This window comes from Hakea prostrata, chromosome 5, assembly GCF_041222555.1.
Source record: "Hakea prostrata isolate BN-2017 chromosome 5, UWA_Hpros_2, whole genome shotgun sequence".
Classification (NCBI taxonomy): Eukaryota; Viridiplantae; Streptophyta; class Magnoliopsida; order Proteales; family Proteaceae; genus Hakea; species Hakea prostrata.
The window spans coordinates 39,193,228-39,217,599 of NC_142604.1; the positions used below are offsets into that span (position 1 = coordinate 39,193,228).

Below are 24,372 nucleotides of genomic sequence, written 5' to 3' on the forward strand. Positions count from 1 at the left end.
ATTTTTTGTCTTCTTCGCCTCCAAGCAACGGCGATCAGATTCCATGACCGGTCACCTCTAGCTCTTAATTTCAACGACTTCCCCTGTCTGCAACCATTCTGGCTATTCACAAGAATCACAACTGTTCCGTTCACAAAATTCGCAAAGAAAACAAACTCCAGCACTAACCCCTCTCTCTCTCTCTTTGCTCCTTTGAAACGATCTCCAAGAAGCCACCCAGATTCTTGCCCTTCTTGTTAAATCCTCTCAAATCACTCACACCTACTATGCCATAAGGTTTGTTGGTTCTACGCAAGGTACGACACATATCGATCACCAATCTATTTGCTTACCTGCAGCAAATGCAAAGACGCAGAGGAGTAAGAAGAAGACATTAATGGCGAGCTCTGATTCTGGAAGAAGCAGGAACAGAGCATGAGAAAGAAAGAGAAGAAGCAAATCCGGTGTTTGTTTCCCATAATCAACAGCCAAATGTCGACCGACTTCTGGCGACATGTCGCCCGAGTCGCCGTGTCGCCAGGGTCCGACACGGCGACACGGGTCGACATATCGAACCTTGGTTCCAACTACAGCAAAATTACAACCAGTTGTAGGGTAATAAATAGGGCAAAAGGAAAAAGAAGAAAAAGGGGGGCCGGGGGGGGAGAAATACTGCTTTCTAAAATATCTGAACTTTCTACTGGCTTCAGCTCAGGTTATAACCCTAAAAATTGTTAAAAGAAAATAAGAAGTTAAAAGAAAGAAGTGCTGAATAGATACTGATTACAGGCCTAAAGAAGTAGATTGCAATGGTGAACTGCTAAGTAAACAGAAGGAAAGAAAGATATCAGAGAGGGGTAATTTTGTAATTGGCCTTTTGTATTAGTTTGAACCATGGTTTGTATATTCAGTTCTGAAGTGGGGCTTTAAACAGGACTTTTTTGGGTTGGTTCAAACACTGTTCATCGGGACTCATTTTTGGGAAAACAGTTCGCAGAGGTGCTGCAGTAGGGTTCTACGATCTCTCTCTCTCTCTCATCTTCTCTCTCGATGGCAGCAGAATCCGGCAAGTTCCATGGCTCAGATCAGTCGATTATCTTGTGGTTTCAAGGTCTAGTATCTAGATCTATCTCAAATTGATGTATTGAAAAGGTATTTGTATTCTTCTTTACATTTCATAGTGAAAAAATTGAGATCTCACCTGAGCTTAGGGGACATAGGCAATATTTTCCGAACCCCGTCAACAAATCCCTGTGTCTTCACATTTCTTGCTGATTATTGGTCATTCTATCATCGGATTAGCATCAATTTAGCACCAAGGTTCTAACAGTGGCATCAGAGCTTGGTTAGGTCTCTTGGTGAAGAATTTGGGGTGTTTTGGCAAATAAACCCTGCAATTAAGTCTTGAGGCTTTAGGATTTAATTCTTGGCATTTCTCATATTGTTATTACTCTGATCCAACTATTTTCTCTTCAATCTGTATATGAACTGCATCCAATCTGGTTCTGCCAGATTGGCCCTTTCAATCCTTGTTAATTAAATTGTTTATTTGTAACATTTGATTAACAGGTTGGAGTTTTACATATCTGATTCATGTTCTTTGCTATGATTTGAATCCAATTGTTCAATCTATTTATTGAATCTGACAAACACTGCATGGATCTAGTTCTGTCAGATCATTTCTATACTCTTTTGTTAATTAATTTGATGCTTCTTGTCATCTAATTGATTGACTATACCTGTGTATATCAATTCTTGCTTTTGCTTCTAATTTTTTGAACAATTGTGGTTGCAATCTAATTCGCCCATGTTGGATTGAGCATATTATTAACATAATTCATTCTGTCTTCATTAATCTGTTAATTTTGTGCAATTTCTCTCTTGAATTCATCACTGATCTTGTGGACACTGGTTCAGCTAGTGTAGGGGACCTGCTGTGACTATTGTTTTTATTGTGAAACGTCTTAAATAAGCCTAGTATTATCTGATATTTAATTTCTATATTAGTACTATTGTTTGTTAAACAATTTCAGACTTGTATTGTTGCCTTCATGCAATACTTGTTTTAAATTCAAACTTTATTAAATCAGAATTTACTAGTATTGTTGCCTTTATGCTATACTTGGTGTTTTAAATTCAGACTTTATTATTTCAAAATTTTCTTTCCTCGTGATTTGATATTTGTACAAGACCAAAGTGGAGACCATTGAGGAATTTGAGTAGTTTGGAGAGGATTACTCTCCTAGTGTGACTACCCCTAACCCTAGTGTGGCTGTAGGAAAAGGTGAAAACCATAGGTATCCTGACTTTAGGGCTCCGATTGGGAGCTCAAGGGTAGATATAGGAAAATTTGATGGTACCAGTGATTTCACCATTTGGAAGAAACAGTGAGAGCCGTACATGCTAATAGCGACAGTTGAGAGCCATTCATGACTCTAATGCTTTCTTTGAGAGCATAGACCCTGCTTTAAGGACCGACGTTATGGATTGTCATTGGGTGCATGACGTGGACATTACTAACGGGGTGATTAGATGCCTTAGTAAGGATGATGAAACTGCCTTGAAGGTGTGGACCAAGCTTAAACAAGTTTACCAAAAAAGAATCAAGGCAAATAATTTATCTAAAAGTAAGAATAAATGGTTTTAAGAAGGATCCTTTTGTTAGCCTAGATCAGAATCTTGATATATTCAAGAAGTTGGTTCAAGACTTGGCTAGCACTGGAGAGAAGAGTAAGTTGGATGATCAAGACCTATCCATCATTTTATTAAATTTCTTACATCATGATTATCTTGTTGTAAAAAATTCTATTAAATATGCCTATCAAAATATAACCCTTTACTAGTTAATTGCGTTTGCGCCCTAAAGAATAGAAAATCTGAGTTGTTGACCTCGGGTAAGACCAAGGGGAGTGGAGAGCACTTGTATGTAGAGGGTAAAGGTTTTAACGAAAAAGGGAAATCTAAGAATAAGGGCAGTAATGGTTATGATAACAAGGATAATAACCAAAAAATAAGCCTGATCACACTCCTTCAAAATATTTCTTTTATACAAATGAAGGTCACTTAAAGATGAATTGCTATGCTTATAAAAGGAAGCTAATAGGAAGAAAAAAAACATCACATAATGACATCCCTTCTACGAGTAATGGTCAAGCTAATGTTAATGAAGATATATGTGATGTTTTTATTGTTTCTAATAGTGATAGCCATGCTAATTGTACTTTTCATATGTGCCCAAATTTGCATTGGTTCACTTGCTTGACTACGGTTGGAAATGCTAGAGTACTAATGGGTAATAATGATATGTGTGATGTGGTTGGCATTGGCATTGTTAAATTATTTACTCATGATGACTTTGTGTTTTCATTGCATGATGTTACATATATCCCTGGTCTTAAGAGATATTTGATCTCTATTAGCAGCCTAGAGAGTGTTGGGTTTGACACTAGAATTGTGAGGAGTGTCCTTGCTAATAGTAGGGGTATAGTAGGGGTTCACATTTATTTCTCAGGGGTATGGTTTAGTCAAGCTTGTCTGTTTTGGATGAGAGTACATACCTAGAGGATATCTCAGATGCATGTTGTTTGTATAGGGGGTCTGTTTGCACTAGTGTTGGAATGCTAGATTAGGTCATGTTAGTAATAGGGGTTTACAAACTCTTAGGGAACAAGGTGTGTTTGATGATGACAAGGTGGAAAAACCCAAAGTTTTGTGAGCAGCTGAGAATCATGAGTCTGATGTGGACCTGTTCCTTCCCTTGTTATTGACACTATAGTGTGGATGGTGAGGTCTCAAATTTGAGTAGTTACTAGCTGGCCAGAGATAGAGTTAGGAGAGAGGTTGACAAGGGGTTTGTTTAGAGATAAGGGATTGATTATAATGAGATATTATCACCTATTGTTGAATGTAAGACTATAAGGGTGTTGCTATCCTTGGTTGTTCCCTCCATTATGTTTTTAGGCAACTAGATATTAAATTGTCTTTCTTCATGGCAATTTAGAAGAAAGGATTTATTTGCAGTCCCCTTTAGGCATTTTAGCAATAGGGAATGAAACTAAGCCTTGCTTGTTAAAGAAATCCTTTTATGATCTCAAGCAAGCCCCCAAGCAATGGAATAAAAGATTTTACTTCCATGTGTTTAGCATTGGTTTTTTTAGTAGGAGTGAGTTTGACAGTTGCCTCTATTTTATCATTTCTGATTATGTGCCTTCGTATCTGCTGTTGTATGTGGATGACACATTGATTGCATGTCCCAATTTGAACTTCATTAATGTCATTCAATGGAAATTAAAATTAGAACTTGATATAAAAGAACTTTGACCAGCTAAGAAAATCCTAGGGATTAGGATCCACAGAGACGAGGGGGAGGGATCTATTAATATTTGTCAATTATCTTATTTGTTATTGGAAAGTTTAATATGGTAAGTCGGTTAAAATTCCTTTGGCTGCACATTTTAAACTTTCCAATGATCATTGTCCTAAAACTAATTATGATAAAGTTGAAATGTTTAAATTTCCCTTCTCTATTTTGTTAGGCTCTCTTATGTAACTTATGATATGTACTAGACCTGATATTATCATGTTGTGAGCATTTTGGGTAGATTCACAGCCAATCCTAGCAAGGAGCACTAACTTGGTCTCAAGTGGTTATTAAGGCACTATTGACTTCAGACGTGTGTTAAGGAGGTTACCCCATGAACTTACCTTAGAAGGTTACACTGACTTGGTACTAAAGTCTTACCTCTTTCTAAATTCTCATTGTCTTGTTTTGTTAGGAATGGGTAAGTCTATTTGATGTTTTGATGCATTATGCAATTGTGTGTTCTTTGTTTCCTTCTATTTGTTGTTTACAGTGGTGTCTAGTTGTCATCATGGTGGGAGATCTCCGCGAGATCTCGCGAGATATCTCGTTTTTTCACCTTGGCGAGACGAGATGGAGGGCAAGAGCAGAGAGTTGGGATATCTCGCTCGAGATCTCGCCATATCTCGCCCTGGATCTCGCTAGAACTCTCAATTTTTACCTTTTTTGTGGATTTTGGCTGAATTTTCACTTGCAACTACTCTTAGCACATCTACAACAAGGAAGATCAATCATTCTCTACTTGTCTTATGAATTTATGATTTAATGACTTATATAGAACTTCTAATGGTTGTATAATTATTTTATTCTTGAAAATTGAGATTGTGATACTCATATGGATGGAATTTTGATAACATTTAAGTTAGTTGATGCATTTGATATACTTGCTTTTCATTTATATGCCTTAAAGGTTCTATATTACATGTTGTATAACATTTCATTCCCTAATCCTACTACATTTTGATTTCACACTATGGGTAGACTTAGAAATCATACATAGGGTTGTTTCTAACAAATCCAAGGCCACCAACGTGTTCAAAAGGCCTTAAATAAGTTAAATACCAAGTTTCAACCCAATTGGGACCCTAAAACCCACCGAGTTGACACCAAAAATTGTATATCTCGACCGAGATCTCACCGAGATGATCGAGATCTCTCTTTTTCAAGGTGGCGAGATCTCGAGAGAGAGCGAGATCTTCTACCATGGTTGTCATTTTGTGCATTTTCTAGGTTTTGCACATGTTGCATTTTAGGGGAGATGCTGCCGAATTTTTCCCAGCTCTTTGTGCATGTTTTAGTGTTTTACTATGCCATGTTGCGCACGTTGTCGTTGTCCTAGCTTTGGTACATGTTTGCGCATCTTGAGCTGTATATATTGCTGCATTTGTTTTCATGTCTACCAGCTTAGTTGTGTGTTCATGCATATTGTTGTGTCCTAGTTTGGGTATGGGTGCATGGTGTTTTTTCTCTTGGTATAGTTGTTTTCTTTTGCATCTTTGCAGGTATATGAGCGATGATGTAGTGGAACTTGGTTACACTAGAATTGTAAAGTTGAAATTAAAAATTAATGGAGAGAATTGAGAGGGGTAATTTTGTAATGATCTTTTGTATTAGTTTGAACCGTGGTTTGTATATTCAGTCTTGGTTCAGTCTCTTTAAGCCGGGCCCAACTGTTATTGACTGAACCACGGCTTTAAATAGGGTTTTTTTATTTGGTTCAAACACTATTCATCGGGTCTCATTTTGGGAAAAACAGTTTGCAGAGGTGCTGCGATAGGGTTCTTCAATCTCTCTCTCATCCCTCGTGGTGGTGGTAGATGCCAACGAGTTTCATGGCTCAAATTGGTCAATTATGTGGGGCTTCAAGGGCTACTGGCTAAATCTATCTTCGATTGATGTATCAAGCATGTATTTGTATTCTTCTTTACATTTCGTAGTGAAATTGAGCCCTCACCTGAACTCCGAGGACGTAGGCAATATTTGCATGTTATTGGTCATTCCATCACCAAATAATGTTGAAAAGCATGATGTTGGTAGAATGCATTGAATGATCAATGTGATCCCAAGCCCTTTATTTGTAATAAAGTGGAAAGAACACTACTACATAAATACCCTTGCCTGGGAAACAAGAAACAGAAAAACATACGAACTAAAACTCTTATATAAACTTGAACTCCTAATAGAACTCAACCAACACTCCCCCTCAAGTTGAGGCATAGATTTTAGTTACGCCCAACTTGGTTAAAATAGGAAGGAAATCTCATTCCTTCAAACCCTTATTGAAAATATCTACTACTTGGTCTCCAAATCTCACAAAAGGCATACAGATTAGCCCTTGTTTCAACTTTCCTTTGACAAAAAAAATCTGTCAATTTCAAGGTGCTTAGTTCGATCGGGCTGCATAGGATTATTGGCAATACTAATGGCAGCAAATGTTGTTACAATACAGTATGATAGGATATGCAACTTGAATTCCAATATCTTCTACCACGCCTTTCAACCAAAGTATCTCACAAACTCCACGAACCATAGCTCTATATTCAACTTTTGTATTGGATAAAGCTACCACATTCTATTTCTTACTCCTCCAAGTAACTAGATTACCTCCAACAAAGGTACAGTAACTTGAAGTTGACTTCTTGTCAAGATTCCTAGCCTAGTCAGCATCAATGTAAGCTTCTACCTTTAGACTATAAGTGGGTGACAAAAGTATTCCTTTACCAGAAGTTCCCTTCAAGTAGGGTAGTATTCTGGTAATAACCTTCATATAAGTTGAATATAGATCATGCATGAACTAGCTTACTATTCCTACGGCATAAGCGATTTCTGGCATGGTATAGGACTAGTCAATAAGTTTTCCTACCAACCTTTGATATCTTCCTTTAACCACTAGTTCTCCCTCTTTCTCTTTAAGTTTAGCTCTGCCTTAATAGGGGTATCAATTGCTTTACACCCCAAGATTCCCACTTCTAACAATAAACCTATAAACCACATTTCCTATGGAATAAGTATATACCCTTCTTTGATCGAGCCACCTCAATTCTGAGGAAGTACTGTAACTTCCCTAGATCCTTAATCTCAAACTCTTTACTAAGGAAGTCCTTCAACCTTTATGTTTCATCACCATCATTTCTTGTGCTGACAATATCGTCCACATAAGCAGTAAGAAATGCGATATTGTCACTTGACTTCTTGACAAATAGTGTATGATCAGCATTGCTCTGCTTGTACCCAATAGAGGTTACTGCCTTCTGGAGGCACCCAAACCAACATCCAGGAGATTGTTTCAACCCATATATTGACCTCTTCAACCGACAAACTTTCCCTATAGTGTTGTCACCAGAGAAACCATGTGGGATCTCTATATAGACTTCCTCTTCCAACTCCTTATGAAAGAATGCATTCTTTGCTTCTAGTTGGTGCAAGTTCAAGTATTTATTCACAACCATAGATAACAGAACTCTGATAGTGTTCAATTTTGCAACAAGGGCAAAAGTCTTTTGATAATCAATCTCATAGGTTTGGTAAACCCCTTTGTAACTAGTCTAGCCTTTGAACTATTGACCGATCCATCCATATTCTGTTTAACCACAAACACCCATTTACAACCCACGGATTTTTTCCTAGAAGAAGTGTAACCAACTCCTAAGTATCATTTTTCTTCATTGCCTCCATTTCATCTACCATAGTTGCCTTCCATCTCTTATTAGCATAGGTTTCCTACCAACTTTTAGGAACAAAAACAGATGATAGAGAGGATATAAAGGCACAATAAGAGTCAGACAAAGAGTCATAAGAAACATATTTAGCTATGGGATGTTGAGTACAAGATCTAACTCATTTTCTAACAGCAATAGGAAGATCAAAAGAAGGTACCTTAAGGAAAACAATAGAATCTGATTCTAGAGCAAGGGATTGAAGTGGTAACATGTCACCTTTGTTCACCTACTTTGGCCATTTGTAATTCTTCCTCTAGTAAGTTTGCACCTCCTTGTTCTGGTCAATCTTGTTTTGAAAAACCTCATTGGTGTGCCTCATAGAAGTGGTCTCCCCCTAACCAGGTTTTTCAAATGGTTTAGAAAACAAAGGGTGAATTAGAGTCCTTCGGTATATTAGCCGAAGTCTCCCCCTGGTCAAACTCTTCTTGAGCTCTTAAGTTGTGCTGTGGTGGAGAGTGAGAGTCTTTGTGTGTGGTAGGAAGTTCCAGAGTTGGAAAGAACACCTATCCTCTAGGAGAGGTGTGTAGTTAGGGCAATACTCATTAAAAAGTACATCCATAAACACGATGGATTTCCTAAAAGAAGGGTGATAACATTTCTACTCCTTCTAAGTAGTAGAATACCCCAGAAATATGCAGCGTAGGCCGTAGGGAGCCAGCATACCCTGGTGGACTATGATTGGCTTAATACACACAAACAAAAACCTTAAGGAGATAACAAAGGAAGAGTCTCCTTGTAGAATCTCATTAGGATAATTAAAACCAAATATCCTACTAGGCATCCTATTCATATGGTAAGAGGCAATAAGTATGACATCACTCCAGTATTGGTCAGGGACATTCATAGCAATTATAATAGAATGAGCTATCTCTAATAGATGTCGGTTCTTCCTTTCGGCAACCCCATTTTGGGCAACCATATCAACATAATTGGTCGGGTGTATTATGCCAGAGTCAGAGAGATATCTTTGAAATTCGCCATTAATATATTATGTTTCATTGTCACTACGAAGGATATTCACAGTGGCTTTGAGCTGAGTTTTAGTCATACTATGAAAATCACAAAAATAGCGAAAAACCTCTCTTTTTTTTAAAGATAAATCAACATAGAACAAGTGACAATCAATAAAAATAACAATGTATATATAACTAGTAATAAACACACGTTGGCAGGGGGGCCATACATCAATACGAATTAACACAAAAGGAATAGATTTTCTATTATAAAAAGAAGGTAAATAAGAAAAATGAGTATGCTTTGCAAAAATGTAGGCTTCACAAAAAAATTTGTCCTTATTACAAGAGGAAACTAAATCAAGAAATACTTTCTTAAGAGTTCCTCGAGGGGGGGTAACCTAGCCTATAATGCCACTGATGAAAGTTTAACATTACCAAATAGACTTGATGAGAAGATGCAACTAGAGCAGAAGTAGATCCTCCAATAGGCTCTAGCATATAAAGTCCATTATCTAATTACCACATCCAATCTCCTTCCCCAATACCAAATCTTGGAAGACACAGTAAGATGGAAAAAATGTCACTTTACAATTTAAGTCATGTGTAAGATTACTAATAGATAGCAAGTTAGTAGAGAAAGAAGGAACATATAAAACTTTTGATAAAGAAAGTAACAGAGAGTGCTAAATGGTCCCCTTTCCAGCAATGGAAGAATAAGAGCCATCAGAAATTCAAACTTTATCTTTCCCGAAAGTTGGAGAATAATGTAAGAAAAAAGATGATGAACCTATCATATGATGAGTGGGCTCCTGTATGAATGATCCAAGGAGCAAAAAGCAAAGAAAAATGGAAGCTTGTACAAGGTTTACCTAAAGTAGCAAGGTAGGAATTTGTATGGGTAGTGGAGGAAACCGTAGTAAAGGATGCACTCGCAGGAGAAGATTGCAGAATACGTCGCAGAGTAGCTACTTCTATGAAAAACCAATGTCTGTAGAGGGTGTCAGGGAAATAGTGTCGAAAGATTAGCCTTTGGTTTTCTCCTTCGTTGTGCCCTTTTCAACTCAAAATCAGTAGGCTTCCCATGTAGCTTCCAACAGTAGGCCTTGGTATGATATGGTTTGTGATAGTGCTCACACTTGACAATCTCCTTAATTGAATTAGATTTGGTGCTAACAGACTATGGGTTTGATTTCTTCATAATAGGAGCATGAAACATACCTAATCGACGACTTTCCTCTCACTGAACAAGCTCATAAGACTATTCAAGTGAGGAAAGGGAGAACAACTAAATACTTGTAACCTGATCTGATCATACTCCACATTCAAACCAGCCAAAAAGTCATATACCCGAATCTTATCAACATGCTTTTCATAAGTAGACACATCATCTAGATTAGTGGGTCAATAATCCCCATAATAATCCAATTCCTGCCAAAGAGATCGCAACTCAGCATAATACAGGGCCACAGTCAGTTCCATTTGGGTAGTCTCATGGAGCCTCTTCCGTAACTCATAAACTTGTGCATCACTCCCCAACTGTCCATATGTTTCTGTAGTAGCCTTTCAGATCTAAGTTTCAAGATCAAGTAATAGGTATCCATGGACAATATTTGCATGCATGGAATTCAAAAGGAACAACATGATAAGGGAATCATTTGAGATTCATTTATCCTGAGAAACACCTGTGGTGGTAGGTTTGATTGTGGTGCCCATAATATGTCCAACAAGTCCTCTTCTGGCAGTAGTCAAGTATGTAGATCAAGATCAGATCAAATAATTGATTCCATCAAATCTTAACGAAAAAGGAGGAAGAGTGGGGTAATGTTCGAAACCAATGAGAGCAGCAGTATTATCGGTGTTTCCCATGTCAAAAAACTGCCTACAATTCTTCAGTCTTCACCCTTTCGAAACAACTGAAACTTCGCAGAATGGAATAGCCAAACCACCCAAACAAATCTAGGGATTTATAGGATTAAAAGGTTCATAGGGCAAGAAATGCCGTCATTTTTTCCAGGCGGGTAGAATGCAAAAAGTAGAAGCTGATGGAGCATATGGTTAAAAGAGGGGCATATAAGGCAAAAAACAAAAATCTTCATGTATGGATCGTATGGTTCAATGGTTCAGGTTTGGTTCAATCTCCAGAAGCTTTTCTTTCACATTACGGGAGTAAGGTTGGATCAACCCTAGGTTTAGGTAGTATTGTTTCGACAAAGGGGCAGAGGAAAGGCTAAATGAAGAAGGGGGAAGCAGGGTCAATGGACTTTGGTCTTTTTTTTCTTCTTTTTTTTTTTTCTCCTTTTTTTTTCTTTGGTTGATGGTGGAAGCAGGGTTAGGGGAAGGTTTCTACGATAGGTGTGGGATTGTTTGGATAGTCCTAGAGGTCTCCACGATGGCTTCTGGAACAACTATAGGACTAGGCGATGCCTTCTAGAGCATGCATGTCTGTGCGATGCCTTCTGGAGCAGTTGCAGGTGAAGAGAGGTCTCCACGTTGGAGCAGTTGAAGCGGCTGTGGAGTTAGGTCTTCGTCAGCAAGAGATTTTCTTTTCCTTTTTTTTTTTTTTTTTTTTCCTCTTCCCAAATAGAACTTTAGCTCTGATACCATCTTGAGAAACATAATGTTGGTAGAATGGCTTGAATGATTAGTGTGATCCCAATCCCTTTATTTATAATAAAGTGGAAAGAACACTACTACATAAATACCCTTACCTAGGTAACAAGAAATAGAAAAACATATGAAATAAAACGCCTAATAGACTTGAACTCCTAATAGAACTCAAGCAACAGATTAGCATCGATTTAGCACCTAGGTTCTAACAACATCTCATCCCTGCTGCAATTGTAGGTCTCCAAGGAGAAGAATTTGAAAAAATAAAAAAAATTATAAAAAAATCAGGTAAAAAGGAATAACAGGTTCTGGGAAGAACTGATTTGAGTTCTTAGTATATTTTAGGTGATAGAAAATGGAAGAAAGAGGGCACCAATTTGATCCGTCAAGTTCCCTTACTGCCATCCTCAAACTAAGGCAAAAGTAAGGCCTCCAGTTAGGGTTTAGGGTTTTCTTAATTAGAAAGGAACTGCAGCATTTCTATTTTATGATAGAGGTTCAATCTCCAAGGAAGGTTTGAAAAAGTTGATGAGGAACCAACAAACTTGCGGGGAAAAAAAGTGAAGGAACCACTTGTACAATCTGCAGGAGGTAGCTGCTAAAGTGAAAGAAGTTTGGAGGAGCTTGCTAATCAATTTTCGAGCCTCAGCCCCATTACCATGTTGTAGACTTTATGAAAAATTACTCAAGAATGCTAATTTATTTCATAGCCCCAGTGAAGTATTTATAGTTTAGAATCCAAGTAAAAAAAATACTGAGTAGTAAAAGAAATACAAAAACAAGTAGGAATAGAAAAACTAATCCAAGAAGCATTAAAAAACTAGTCTAACACGGAATAGGAAACAAGAATAGCAAAGACGAGAAAACAGAAACATAATTAAAACAAGAATTTTTAGAAGGACCCTACTCCAATTAGAAGACCTCTCGATGTAGCAGTAGTGCTAGCTGGCATTAGATCGAGAAGAATATTTCCCTCTCACAAGTTATAACCTGGAATCTTGTTCGAATCTGAGGTTTACTGACTTCTATCATTTCTCAATGATTTCTTGCTGGGCTTGAATAACACATTTTTTTTTCCGTCCGGGCATATGTTTTTCTTATAGTTGGATAATAAGGTGGATCCATCAGCAAATCAAAAGGATGCTAACACTGTAATTGTCGAAGTCAGCTCTCAATTGCAGATTTGGGGAAAAACTACTAGAGCCAGTCCATTGAGTTCACCAATTCATCTGAAGATACAACCCTCGTACTCGTATACCACAACCGGAGGCACACGCAAAGTTCATTGTGTTATGGACCCCTCAGATCATAGTTTAGCACCAACAATTCCAAATTCTAGCTTAACTTAAAAGATAATTGGAGCTGGCCCCTAGTAGGAGGATACATTTCTAACCAATATTCAAAAAATTATCTTGTGCCGGTGTCTCAACAACTTTGAGACGACTGAAATACCGAGATTTTTCCAAAAATCTCGACAAAATACCATTTACGGTTGAGTGCTTCAGTGGGTTTTACGTGGTTTTTGGTCTTGATTTTTTGTTTACAGCCTAATTTGAAGCCTATAAACACAATGGCAATGTTTTTTTTTAACTAAAACCTAATAGACTTGTCTACATGATTCATACATGCCCGGCTGCATGTAGACGAAACTGGATCATGTATTTGTACAAATCTAAACATGTATATACAAGAAAGAATTGAAACTTTCAGTAAAATGCAAGAACAAATAGTGAGAAGTAGTCAAATCCTAATTATGATTTAACAATAACAAATTGCAATTCATGTTATACAACCCGTAGAACTTCTCAAAATTTCATCAAAATTTCCCAAATTTCAGTTAAAATTCACCAAAATACTCAGATTTCATCAAGATCTCATCGAAATTCAGTCTCAACTGACTAAATTACTTTTGGGACCATGTTTCATCTCACCTAGGTCAAGACCGCAAAATTTCGCAAGAATTCGTACATTGCTTCAGTTCTGTGACCAGATATCCCCAATATCCTCAAATTCATCTAATCCATGAATCATCAAATAAAGCTTGCTTCATAACCTCATAATATCTACCTTTTTCAACAGCACCTGGTAATCCCCTGAAATGATGGGACACCAGCTATACAAACCACAGATTCATGCTAATGCTATCGTTCTAGATCTTCCTTCAGGAGATAACTTTGATATTTCCTTGTGGAAGTGACCCGGACAAACAAAAGCACAATAATTACTGCTTAAACGAGATCCAGTTGAAAATGGGCAACTCCACACTCACAACCAAACTGGATGCATGTAAACGGGATCACACCTTACTCAAAACTGATACAGAACCTTTAACCCAGTGCAAAACTATGGGGATACAATTACACAACATGAGCCAACTCTATGCTGCAATGCTATGCAGAAACAGCTACAATGTTCTAGTATAAAACTGTAACGTATTTTTTCCCCATGGACTTGTAATTCATAAATTTCAACAGCAAGCTTTTCAATGCTCCCCAACCACAAAAAGAATTAAAAATAATATAAAATAAATTTAGTTGTATACAAATCTATCGTAGTTTCAATAGTTACCTGAATCCAAAATCTATCAAAAGTTTCAATTGTATGCAAGTTTTACCCTTTTGAATAGGCCATCTGAAAGTGAAGTGTTCAGGTCGTTCATAACATGCTTATTTTGGCATATCTCTTTAATATAAAATATCTCACATTAGTTTTGAGGGAATCCAGGTGGGTGCTTATGATCCAACGTTAGTTTAAATTTTATTAAGGAAAAGAAAAAAGAGATTAGGAATTGCAAGTTTGCAACATCAAAGCAAAAACCCAACAACAATGGAAGCCAAATATACCAATCGAAGAAGACACCCAAGATACCTAGACATAGTGAAATATTAAGATAGAGTACAAGTTTTTCTGTTCACAGCAGTCGAGCCTTTCATAGCAAGTCAGCAAAATACCAGTACCAGATAATCCAAAGTTTATAAAAAAATATATGTTAGGTACTTTCAAGAATACACTACCAAAAAATGAGCATAGTAATGCTGTCAAAAGGCATTGGAGGAACTACAGTACAGACTATACCCTTCAAACAGTTAGATATTATGCAATAGAAATAAACAATTGAATGATACAGAAAATAACAGGCCAGAAATCCCACCAGGCGTTCAAGCCGTCTCCACCTTATGGAGCCATCATTACGGATTAGAAGCTCTCTTAATATTTTTCGCATATCAGGACTCGGGTCTTCCAGAAGCCTTCCAATAACAAAAGGGTATGCACTCTCAACAACTTTGAAATCAGGATCAAGAGCCTTTGCTGTCCCTTCGAGTGATCCTAATGCCCGTATAACCAGAGCATAGTCAGGGGGGAGAGAGAAGTTAAACTCATACATAACATTGTACAATTGGTTCATTATGCCCTGAAAGCAGCAGAAAGAGGTGGTCAGCCGTTTCACTTTTCTGGTAATATAGATATGATGTCCAAAGATTAATATTTCCTAAGACATAACAGTGTCAGCTAACACCACGTGTTCCCAGCTGCAAGAGTTGCACCCTCTAGAAAGCAAGCAGCTACAGTGCATGATCTAAGTATCTAACTGCTAACCGGGTATGATTATCTGGTCATATTAGGGAATAAAACAGGTGGATCCTGGTGATCTGAGTGAATCATCAACAGATTCAGTTCTTGATATGAATCCAACTGGAAACTGATGTACTTCAAAAGCTTGATGTAAAAACAGATAGATTGTTAGATGGATCTTCGAAATTTACGCTTTTTGGATCATTATTGCATTAAAAAAATACACACTACTTCAAAATCCCAGACCCACTCTGGATCTGAGTCTGACCTAGCATGATCAAACTTAATGCTACAGAATTTTAGAACATATTCAATCGAAGATTCAAAACTATTGACCCACTCTGCCTCCGAACTCAAGGCACAAAAGTAGCAAAACCATGGATAAATTTCTTCCTAATAGTTTTACTCAATGTTCAAGTTTTGCCTTGGCTTCAAATAAAAAAAAAAAAAGCAGACGAAACCCGTGGGTAAAAGTTAAGTACCTGGCTTCAACTCATTGCAGTAAAAATTTCAACTGAAACCAGTTGAGTTCGTGGGTCTTGACCATTTCAGTCAAACCCAGTACTTAAAATACCAAGTTCCACTGAAATCTATGAGTTTGACAGATCTCAGTTTGGGTCACCTCTGTAGTTTCATTGGTTACGACCTACTCGACACCATTTTTCACTCCAAACTTGTATTTTTCACTCAATTCCCTCCACTTCTTTGTCATCAGACCTCTATTTTGCTGGATTAAGGAGGACTAAAGATCATTTGATTAGGTATGCGTGTTCTTCCCTAGCTTAGGCATTGTATCTAGTATGGCCTTAAACAGAGCAAATTGGAAGGCAACAAACCCTGTAAGCCGACCCCATTTAGTTGGGGCAAGTCTTGTTGTTGTTCTTGTTGTAGTAGAAATCATTGAAGTAAGCACAGGATCCATCAACAGTTGTTTGAACAAGCTTTAATGTTAATGTTAATGTCAACTTTTGGACATCCACATGCTTGAAGGTTGTAGCGTTCAAATGTTGAAATAAGGCCAAAAACAACTTATGTTTGATTAGTGTTCAGTACATTTCTTGTAATTCTTAAATTAGACACAATTCTATTTAATGCAACCCAAACATTTTTTTTAAGTTACGAAAATGTTTCTTTTCCATAATGTAATCATACATGAAGACCCAGAAACAGGAAAAACACACAGAAACAAAAAAAATTGTGTAATAGCTAAAAAAGGGGAAAGAAAAAAACAGAAAGATTGTCAAACAACCCCAAAGATTCTGTCATAGTCTTTTCTTTTCATGAAGCTGGATTCGGGACGATCATGAACAACTCATCCAGAAACTACACCAACTGATTATGACACAAGCTATCTGCTCTACTTGAGCCACTTAAGTCTTGAGGACATTTTGGACATCATGGACTTGGACCGTCCTGCTGGTATCATCCTGCAGTTTGAAGGCCAAACACCCCTTAAGCTGATGCCGCCAATTCAGCACCACTTAGATAAGCACAAGCCCTTGGCTGCCAGTGAAGATGGACAAGATCGTACATGGGGACATCAACTAATCCCACTTGAGAATAAAGATCTTGGTATCAACCATGGTTTTGACCTGCCAGAAACCAAGATCCGGTACAGTTGGGCTGAAATTTGATCGAAACCTGTTTTCTTTTTCTTCCCCCCCCCCCCCCTTCCCATCCAAATTGTGGTGCCAGTTTCAGCACCTAAATAACCTATTTTTCACTTTATGGGCACAATGCATGAACCATTTAATCAAGGGGGAAAAGGCAAATAAAACTCAAAACGATACTTATGGTTTTTACCCAAGCTTAATATTGTATATTGTTGTTGACGGTGGCCAGAAACCTAGACAAACAATTAGTTATTCCTAATATTATTTATGCAAAATTTACAATTTTAAGATACTATTCATAAATAAGCAAATCTCCCCCCAATCCAACAAATATAGTTAAAAAAATAAAATAACTAAAAGGAAAAAAATCGACCACGCAGTTCAAAAAAAAAAACTAGATTTTCAAAGATAGATGTGAACTTACTTATGCTAGGATTTTTATCAAAGCTAAAGATTTCAAAAATCTTAAAGATTTAACATGGTAAACATTGCTTATGAAAAGTGAAACAAAATATTCATTTGTTATGGTGTCTAAAAAAGTACTTTTATTCACAGTGATTCATGCACACCAAATTAAGTTTATCTGGAACACGACGCCTTCAACATAAACCGTATCTGGGAAGTCTAGGATTTGGAGAAAGCTTGTTTGGAAGTAATCAATAAAGAGTTTAATGCAGGAGAGACAAGTAATAAAGACAGATTTGAACCTGAAAATCCTGAGATTCTCTACTTCCATCACCGAAGGATGCTCGTAAGGCATCTGAAACTAACTGAATATCAGCCCCTTCTGGAATAAATCCCAAGGAAAGAAAGTCTCTTGCCAAGCCCAAAGAGTCTTGGTTAACAAAATGCACGAGCTGGAAAACACACAAGTAATCTTGTTACTATCAGAAGACATGGAATGGCATAAAATGGAGCATCATAACAGGTGTAAGCTCTTTTGAGCTATAAGTTGTACAGTAATGTGATATAACAAAAACATCCCTAGGCACCAAAATATACTCTAGCATAGTTGGTGCCTAATCAACTAACTGATATATAATAAGTCAATGGCAAACACAAGTCCCAAAACTGTCCACTCAAACAATCCCCTTATTTGGTGTATTAAGAAGCATTATGATCCTTCGTGTTATTCAGCTTAGTCAAAACAACGGAATTCTAATAATTTTGAAGTTAAATCTATAATTTCTAGTTCCTGGAACCATTGTTTTGGGTCCTCCATAAATTGGTGTATTGTAAACTTCTGGGGCCTTACCTCATCATTTTGCAAACCTAAGCCACTTCCTCCCCTATCAAACCCTTGTTTGTAATGGATGGGGTAGCTTTTTTTGTATGTTCCCATTTCTCCTGTTCTTTTGAGAAGCCAAAAATGTTTGGTTCTATTGGTTTTAGCTTTAATAATTATGTCTTTCTTTTTCTTTTTCTTTTTTTTTTGGTGGGGTGTGTCAAGGCATTCTTAAGGGCAACGTTATTGTGATTTCATCAATAAAATTCAGGACCATCTGTACCATCAAACACTATTTGACAGGTCTGACTTGCTGAATCAAATTGAGTGCTCAATTCTACATCTAATCTTTGCATAGAGCAATCCAGTTCCCTTTGTTATTTTTACTGACCACCATAATTATTTTTGTCCTTTTGACTACAAATCTTTTGAAAACTGCATGGTCAGAAGCGAGAAAAGCTAACTAAAGCAATAGGAGAAGGGGTCAGCCAACCCCATCACATGTGAGAGGTATGATTAGTCATCCTACATAGCTGAAGTGGAACACATGTTGACTGGAAGACATAACCTACCTAGAGGTTGTCCCTGGTTCAAGCCTCGACAGCATATGGTTGCGCATTGCACTATGACCAGGCTCTAACCAACTATGTAGCCACTTATGGAAGACTCATAACACAGGATGCGGGAGCTCCTCTTTTGGCTTTTGCAGGAATGGGAGAACAGCTTTCCATGCTAGTAATGGAGACGAAAGCAACTTATGAAGGCATACAGATCTGCATGTCAAAAGGTTTACAAGATCATAGTGATGCACCTTCTCACCCAGTAGAGAGGAAAACAAATTGAGATTTTGGAGTCGTGTAAACAGTGAGTGAAAAGGTGAAATTGGTGCCAGCAGCACAGAAAGAATGACTAATGGTGATTCCTTTTACCAGAGAGTGAATCGATCATCAGAAGAAATCTAAGACCAAATGTTAGGATACATTGGGAAAATGAAATTATCATGGAAAAGAAGCAAATGAGGTGCTTCTATTAAAACTTCTTGCAGAATGAAAACACAAGTTTTCATTCTGTGCATGCCTGATCATGAATTAGAAACTGCATCCGATACCCGAAAAGATCCCAAGTGTTCTCGAACTTTCTAAAGGGATCCCAGACGCATCTTTGGCCCCTATAGCGACTCTATAGGCTGATGACTCCTAAGAGCTCTTATTGATAGAGTTGTTTGGCACTTCAATGTCAACTCATTACATCCTGGGATCGAAGAAGAATGTTCGAATGTCATGATTCCACTGGTAAATGAATTGGATTTAAAATGTCATCAGTCAGTCTGGTTCCATCTAGGAGCCATCCGTAGTAACAACTGAGCAAAATGTTGCCATTCGAGTCTGTTAGAGTAGTAGCATATCGAGATGGAAAATTTGTGGTAGGGCTTAACACATCAGAGTTTTACGAGCTTCGACACATAAATCAAACATTGTCTAGGCAGTGAAGGGAGATCCAGGCACCAAGGCACCCTAGCTTTCTTTCCCTTGATCTCACATATCTGGTATAAACATGTCATAAAGATTATCAGTAATTTAACCAACATTTTAAATATAACGTTAACATTTGCCGTAACACTAACAGATTGTTCAAAACAAACTACTAGCTAAATAGAAACTGAACAAAGAAGAATAATTCAGTCAGATTGATGATATATAATGTGCCATATAGGATCACAGATTGATTCAGACAGAGAACTAGCACTAATACATAATGACACTACTAGCTAAAACTGCAACTAGTGCATCAGAGACAATCCTTTTTATTGCAAGCATCATAATCCCATCCACCAAATAAAAAAGGTTGGGAAAAACTATACTGTTAACAAAAAATATCATAAAATAGATGCAGCGCCTGCACAGCCACCTAGGCAAACCACCGCATCCAAGGCAAAGTCCAGGTGGCCAAGGCTGTTACCTTACCGGCTTAGCTACATCAAGTAAGGCTTGGCATTGCCTTACCCCGAAAAGTGGCATGGATGTCTGCATATAAATATTGAACATCTATGAACACCTGAAGAAAAGTTTTAATACTTAACGATACACCTACAAGGAGCAAAATTTGCAACAATACTGCAGAATGTCCTTAATGAGCTTTGCTTTCGATGCTCTTCTTAGAGAAATTATTACCATCTGCTAAACATGCTTCCTTTCTCCAAAAAGAATCCATAGAAATGACTTTTCCCCTTCCTGTAGTTTAAACATGTGAAACTAAGAGTTTTGGTCAATGTTTTGAACAGTGTCTCAAAACGTCTTCAGTAAAGCCCCAAACCTCCCACTGCTGAAATGAGAGGTCACAGTTTTGTCAAAATGCTGAAATATCAATCGAAACTTTGTTGATCCCTTAATTTTCCTTCTATTTTGACTTGGGACCTTAAAAATTTTGCAAAACTTCCGTAATTTTGCCAATATTTCAAACCTGGGAGATGCATCATTGCATCAGGAAACTCTTAGAATATTACACACTTTAATACTTTCCAGCAACCTAAAATAGTTTTTTCTTCATAGACTCCTATATGTGGTACAGAGTGCTCTAAGACACTAAGTTGTGATATGTGAACACCTTGAGAATACCCATCCTTCATCCCCTTCACACTCCCCCTATCTTATATTGTAACCACAGCAATGGTTTCCAGCCGAAATCAACATGAAAACATACAGAGCAATCATTACCTGGTTAGCACCCAGCATTGTTGTCAAGGTGTCAGCTAGGTGTCCATGCACTTTTGTGGTGCCTAGTTGTCGTGACTCGTGATGCCACCTTGTTTGCTGTTGCATTGATTTTTCCCTTCCTTGGGCAACTGATGAGAACCCTCTAATTCAATATCAAAATTAATACCAAAACAACTGCATTAACAAGATAATCTGACTTAATGGTGCCAGTAACCCCCACAGCATTCAATGCTGCCACTCAACCATAGGCTGCCCCACAATCGATACCTTCTCCTCTAAATCCTCCCCTATTTATTACTTCTCACCTAACCTTAACACTCTCTCTCTCTCTCTTTGTCCACCACATGGTGTCATCCTAGGGCTCTATCACTACCAGCCCAGCAAAATTCACCTTGTCCTCAAGGTGAAGAAAAATTTGAATCTTGGTCTTCACATGTTTGCTGCACAACCATGTTAGTTCAGTGTCTGACCAAAACAAACTGCCTTGCTTGTCCCACTGAGTAAACTTTACATCCGTTGTATCTTCACCCAGATCTTTGTTGATTGGGAGAAACTGCAAGTCAGCAAGATGCAGGTCCCAAATTCAAAGGCTGACCTATAAACATCAGAAACCCAATGATCGAATACCAGAAATACTGACATTGAATTACAAAGATAATGTGCAAGAACAGATAACAAAGATCAAACTGGTATTTGCAGCTGCAAGTGTGGGATGGTTCTCTCCTATGGCTGTTAATTTTTCCCAGCCTTCTTCATACAAGTTGTCGCCAATCTGGGGCCAGCAATTGAAATACGATCTAAATGCAGCTAGCCTCCAGTCAAGAAAGTTATATGGGTGCCTTTTGACCTGCTCTGAGAACCCATTATACCTTTCGAGTAGTGGATACTCCCACAGGATAAAACAAGCTTCCCACCTTCTTGATGAACTTCAAAATAATGCAAATGATGACTTAAAATCCAGCCAACAACCTTCTCCACTAGTGTGTCAACACATGGTCCCTTATACAAACTATCTCAAATCCATCGCACGTCAATCCACTAAGATTCAAGAATTTTTTTGAATCTGTTCTCTGGGTTAGGCAAGCTTTTCCCTCTTCCCATCTCAGAATCGTTTGGCGTGCATCATTTATTCCCAATTCATCCCCTTTCTCAATCACATCAGTAATTGCACCTGGGGAAACCTTAAAAAATTCACCCTTCTTGCTTTGAGTGATGTCTTTGTTATGAGTGTCATAGTAATCCTTCCCCCTAATAACAACATGGGGCTCTTCAGAAGTCATACAATTGTCACTACTTGAGCCTTCACCATCAGCAGCTTGAAGCTCCTCAAAACCAAGAAGGGAATATAGACCAGCAGGCCTGATCATTGAAGGTTGATGAATACATAAACTGAAAATTGCATTTCTGTCCTAACCTCAATCTCGATCCGTCAACAATGGAGGACCACAGAGTCCAAAAAAGGATCTTATGGCTTCCTGGTTAGCAGAACCTCGGTGAAGTCATCGCAAAACCACCCTCCGATGACTTTTTTGACAACGAAAAACCACCCCGCCGCCGCTGGAAGTGGTGCGAGCTCCTCCATAACCGCTGTCGGCCCTTTCTGGTTTCTAGTCAACAAGATGGGGAAGGAAGAGGAAGGCTGAAAAGGATATTTCCTAAAATATCCCAGTTTTTTATGTTTAGCAAATGGGCCATTTGGTTTTTGGACCCTTGTTTGTTTGGCCCTAAAGCAACTGATGGGCTGGGCCTAGGCTCACCCTTTAAAATCCAATTGTGGGTCCCTAATGAGTGGGCTTTAGTTTGCCTCCTTAAGGTCCATTTCTTTATTATCAAACCCTGGGCCAAATACCACACCCAACCCAGGAGTTTAATAAACAGGACCCTCATTTGAGGCACCGGTTCATTCCAGGTCCATGCTTGGACCGTTTCTTCTCCAACAAGACACACTACAAGAACCCTAATGTTCTCGATCGCAAGACACTTCTTCTTTCTTGGTCGAGGGCACAGAGACGCCAGAGATCATGCCGTTTCTGCTCCAAAGATGTCAACGAGTCCTCCCCCATATCTATCGTCATTGCCCAAGGTGGTTTCACCGGAGCTCACGCCGCCCACCTTTTTCCTCCTCCGTTTCGGTGAAACTTCCTCCCTTGAAGACAAACAGAACCTTGATCTTCAACTGCGTTGACTTCAGTTCTCCATTCACTCAACACCAATGGCATTGAAAATCTTTGAGTTCGCCCAATAACTGAAGGGCATCCTCCTTGATCCCATCAATCTTCCCTTCTTCCTTGATAACACACTGCTCCTCGCTTCGTCTCCTCTCTAATTCAGCCACCCCTGAACACTTCTCCAACCGACTTTACAGACTTAATTTCCAGGTTCACAGTCACCAGCCTTCTCCTTATTGTCAAGCAGATTTCCATCATCAAAATCGGTTTTCAACACTTTTTTGATACTCGCCCAGGTAAACTCTGACCAGTCCTGATTAACCTACTCCAAGGCTTTTCCATCCAAATGTTGGAGAGATACTCCCAGCGATACTCATCCACGATCTGATGTTCCCAACACAAGAAGAAAATCTCAAGAAGCCATCTCTGCACATCCGCTTCACCTGAAAACAGTGACAATACCATCGCTTCCTTGGGATCGAACCACTCTTATGCCAATTCAATAAGAACCCTCGAATTCAATTTCAAAATTAATATCAAACAACTGAGTTAACAAGATAATCTAGCTTAATGGTATGCCAGTAACCCCCACAGCATTCAATGCTGCACCTCAGCCATAGGCTGCCTCAAAATCACACGCATAAAAATCGATACCTTCTCCTCTCAATCCTCCCCTTTTTATTACCCCTCACCTAACCTAAACACACTCTCTCTCCACCACATGGTGTCATCCTAGGACTCTATCAGCAACTTACTCACCTAAATGCCATGACAGCTATGGCATTGAGAAAACTCTAAGAAACCCTAGTTCTTATCTCTTGATGTGGCTCTGTTTATACACTAATTCAACCTGAAGGCAGAGTAAGAAGGGAATGATGGAGCGATAGGGCTATTTCAAAGTTCAGTACTAAATGTAGAACCTAGACAGAACTAAACCAGCTTCAACTGGACCACCTGAACCAGGTCGAATCAGCCCAATAAGTCTTCTAGAAGGGCCGAAACACTATTGACGTGAACAGTATCACAACCCTTATTTCGCCTACGTGTAAATGATATTACAAGATCGTGTGAGGCCCAAGACCAGATCATGCGAACACCCATTAGAGGCTAAGAATCAACTTAGTTTTATTTTAGTATTGCACATGGTTGAATTATGAAGCCTGGTACTTCATATATCTCCTAGTTTCTAGTTTCAGATCAGGGAGGTTTCTTTTTTGTTATGGCTGAGAATATTAGTAGGAAATTGATATATATATATATATATATATATATATAGGATGTATAGTGAAAATAAATCCAACAACAAATTCTAAAAATTCTAACAACCTGCCCCAACAACAAACTTGTTCTGGTACAAGGAACCAGTGCGGGTTACCCCATTCACAACTCTTAGAAACTTCCCTGGAAACCTCTCTAAAATACCAACAAGAAACATACCCAGAAGACTTCTGTCAAATA

The 24,372-nt window shown here is 38.3% G+C and overlaps 1 protein-coding gene across 2 annotated transcripts in view; it reads right to left on the reverse strand.

The window, feature by feature from the left end:
- LOC149015954 (Protein kinase superfamily protein) overlaps positions 1 to 24,372 on the reverse strand; it is a 117,604-nt gene that overhangs the window by 32,150 nt on the left and 61,082 nt on the right. For both annotated transcript variants that reach the window (XM_089156906.1, XM_089156905.1), the window contains 2 exons: positions 17,515 to 17,664; positions 14,773 to 15,033 (listed from right to left, as the gene is read on the reverse strand). In XM_089156906.1, coding sequence (XP_089013032.1) covers positions 14,773 to 15,033; positions 17,515 to 17,664 — 411 coding nt within the window. The remainder of the gene's footprint in view (positions 1 to 14,772; positions 15,034 to 17,514; positions 17,665 to 24,372) is intronic.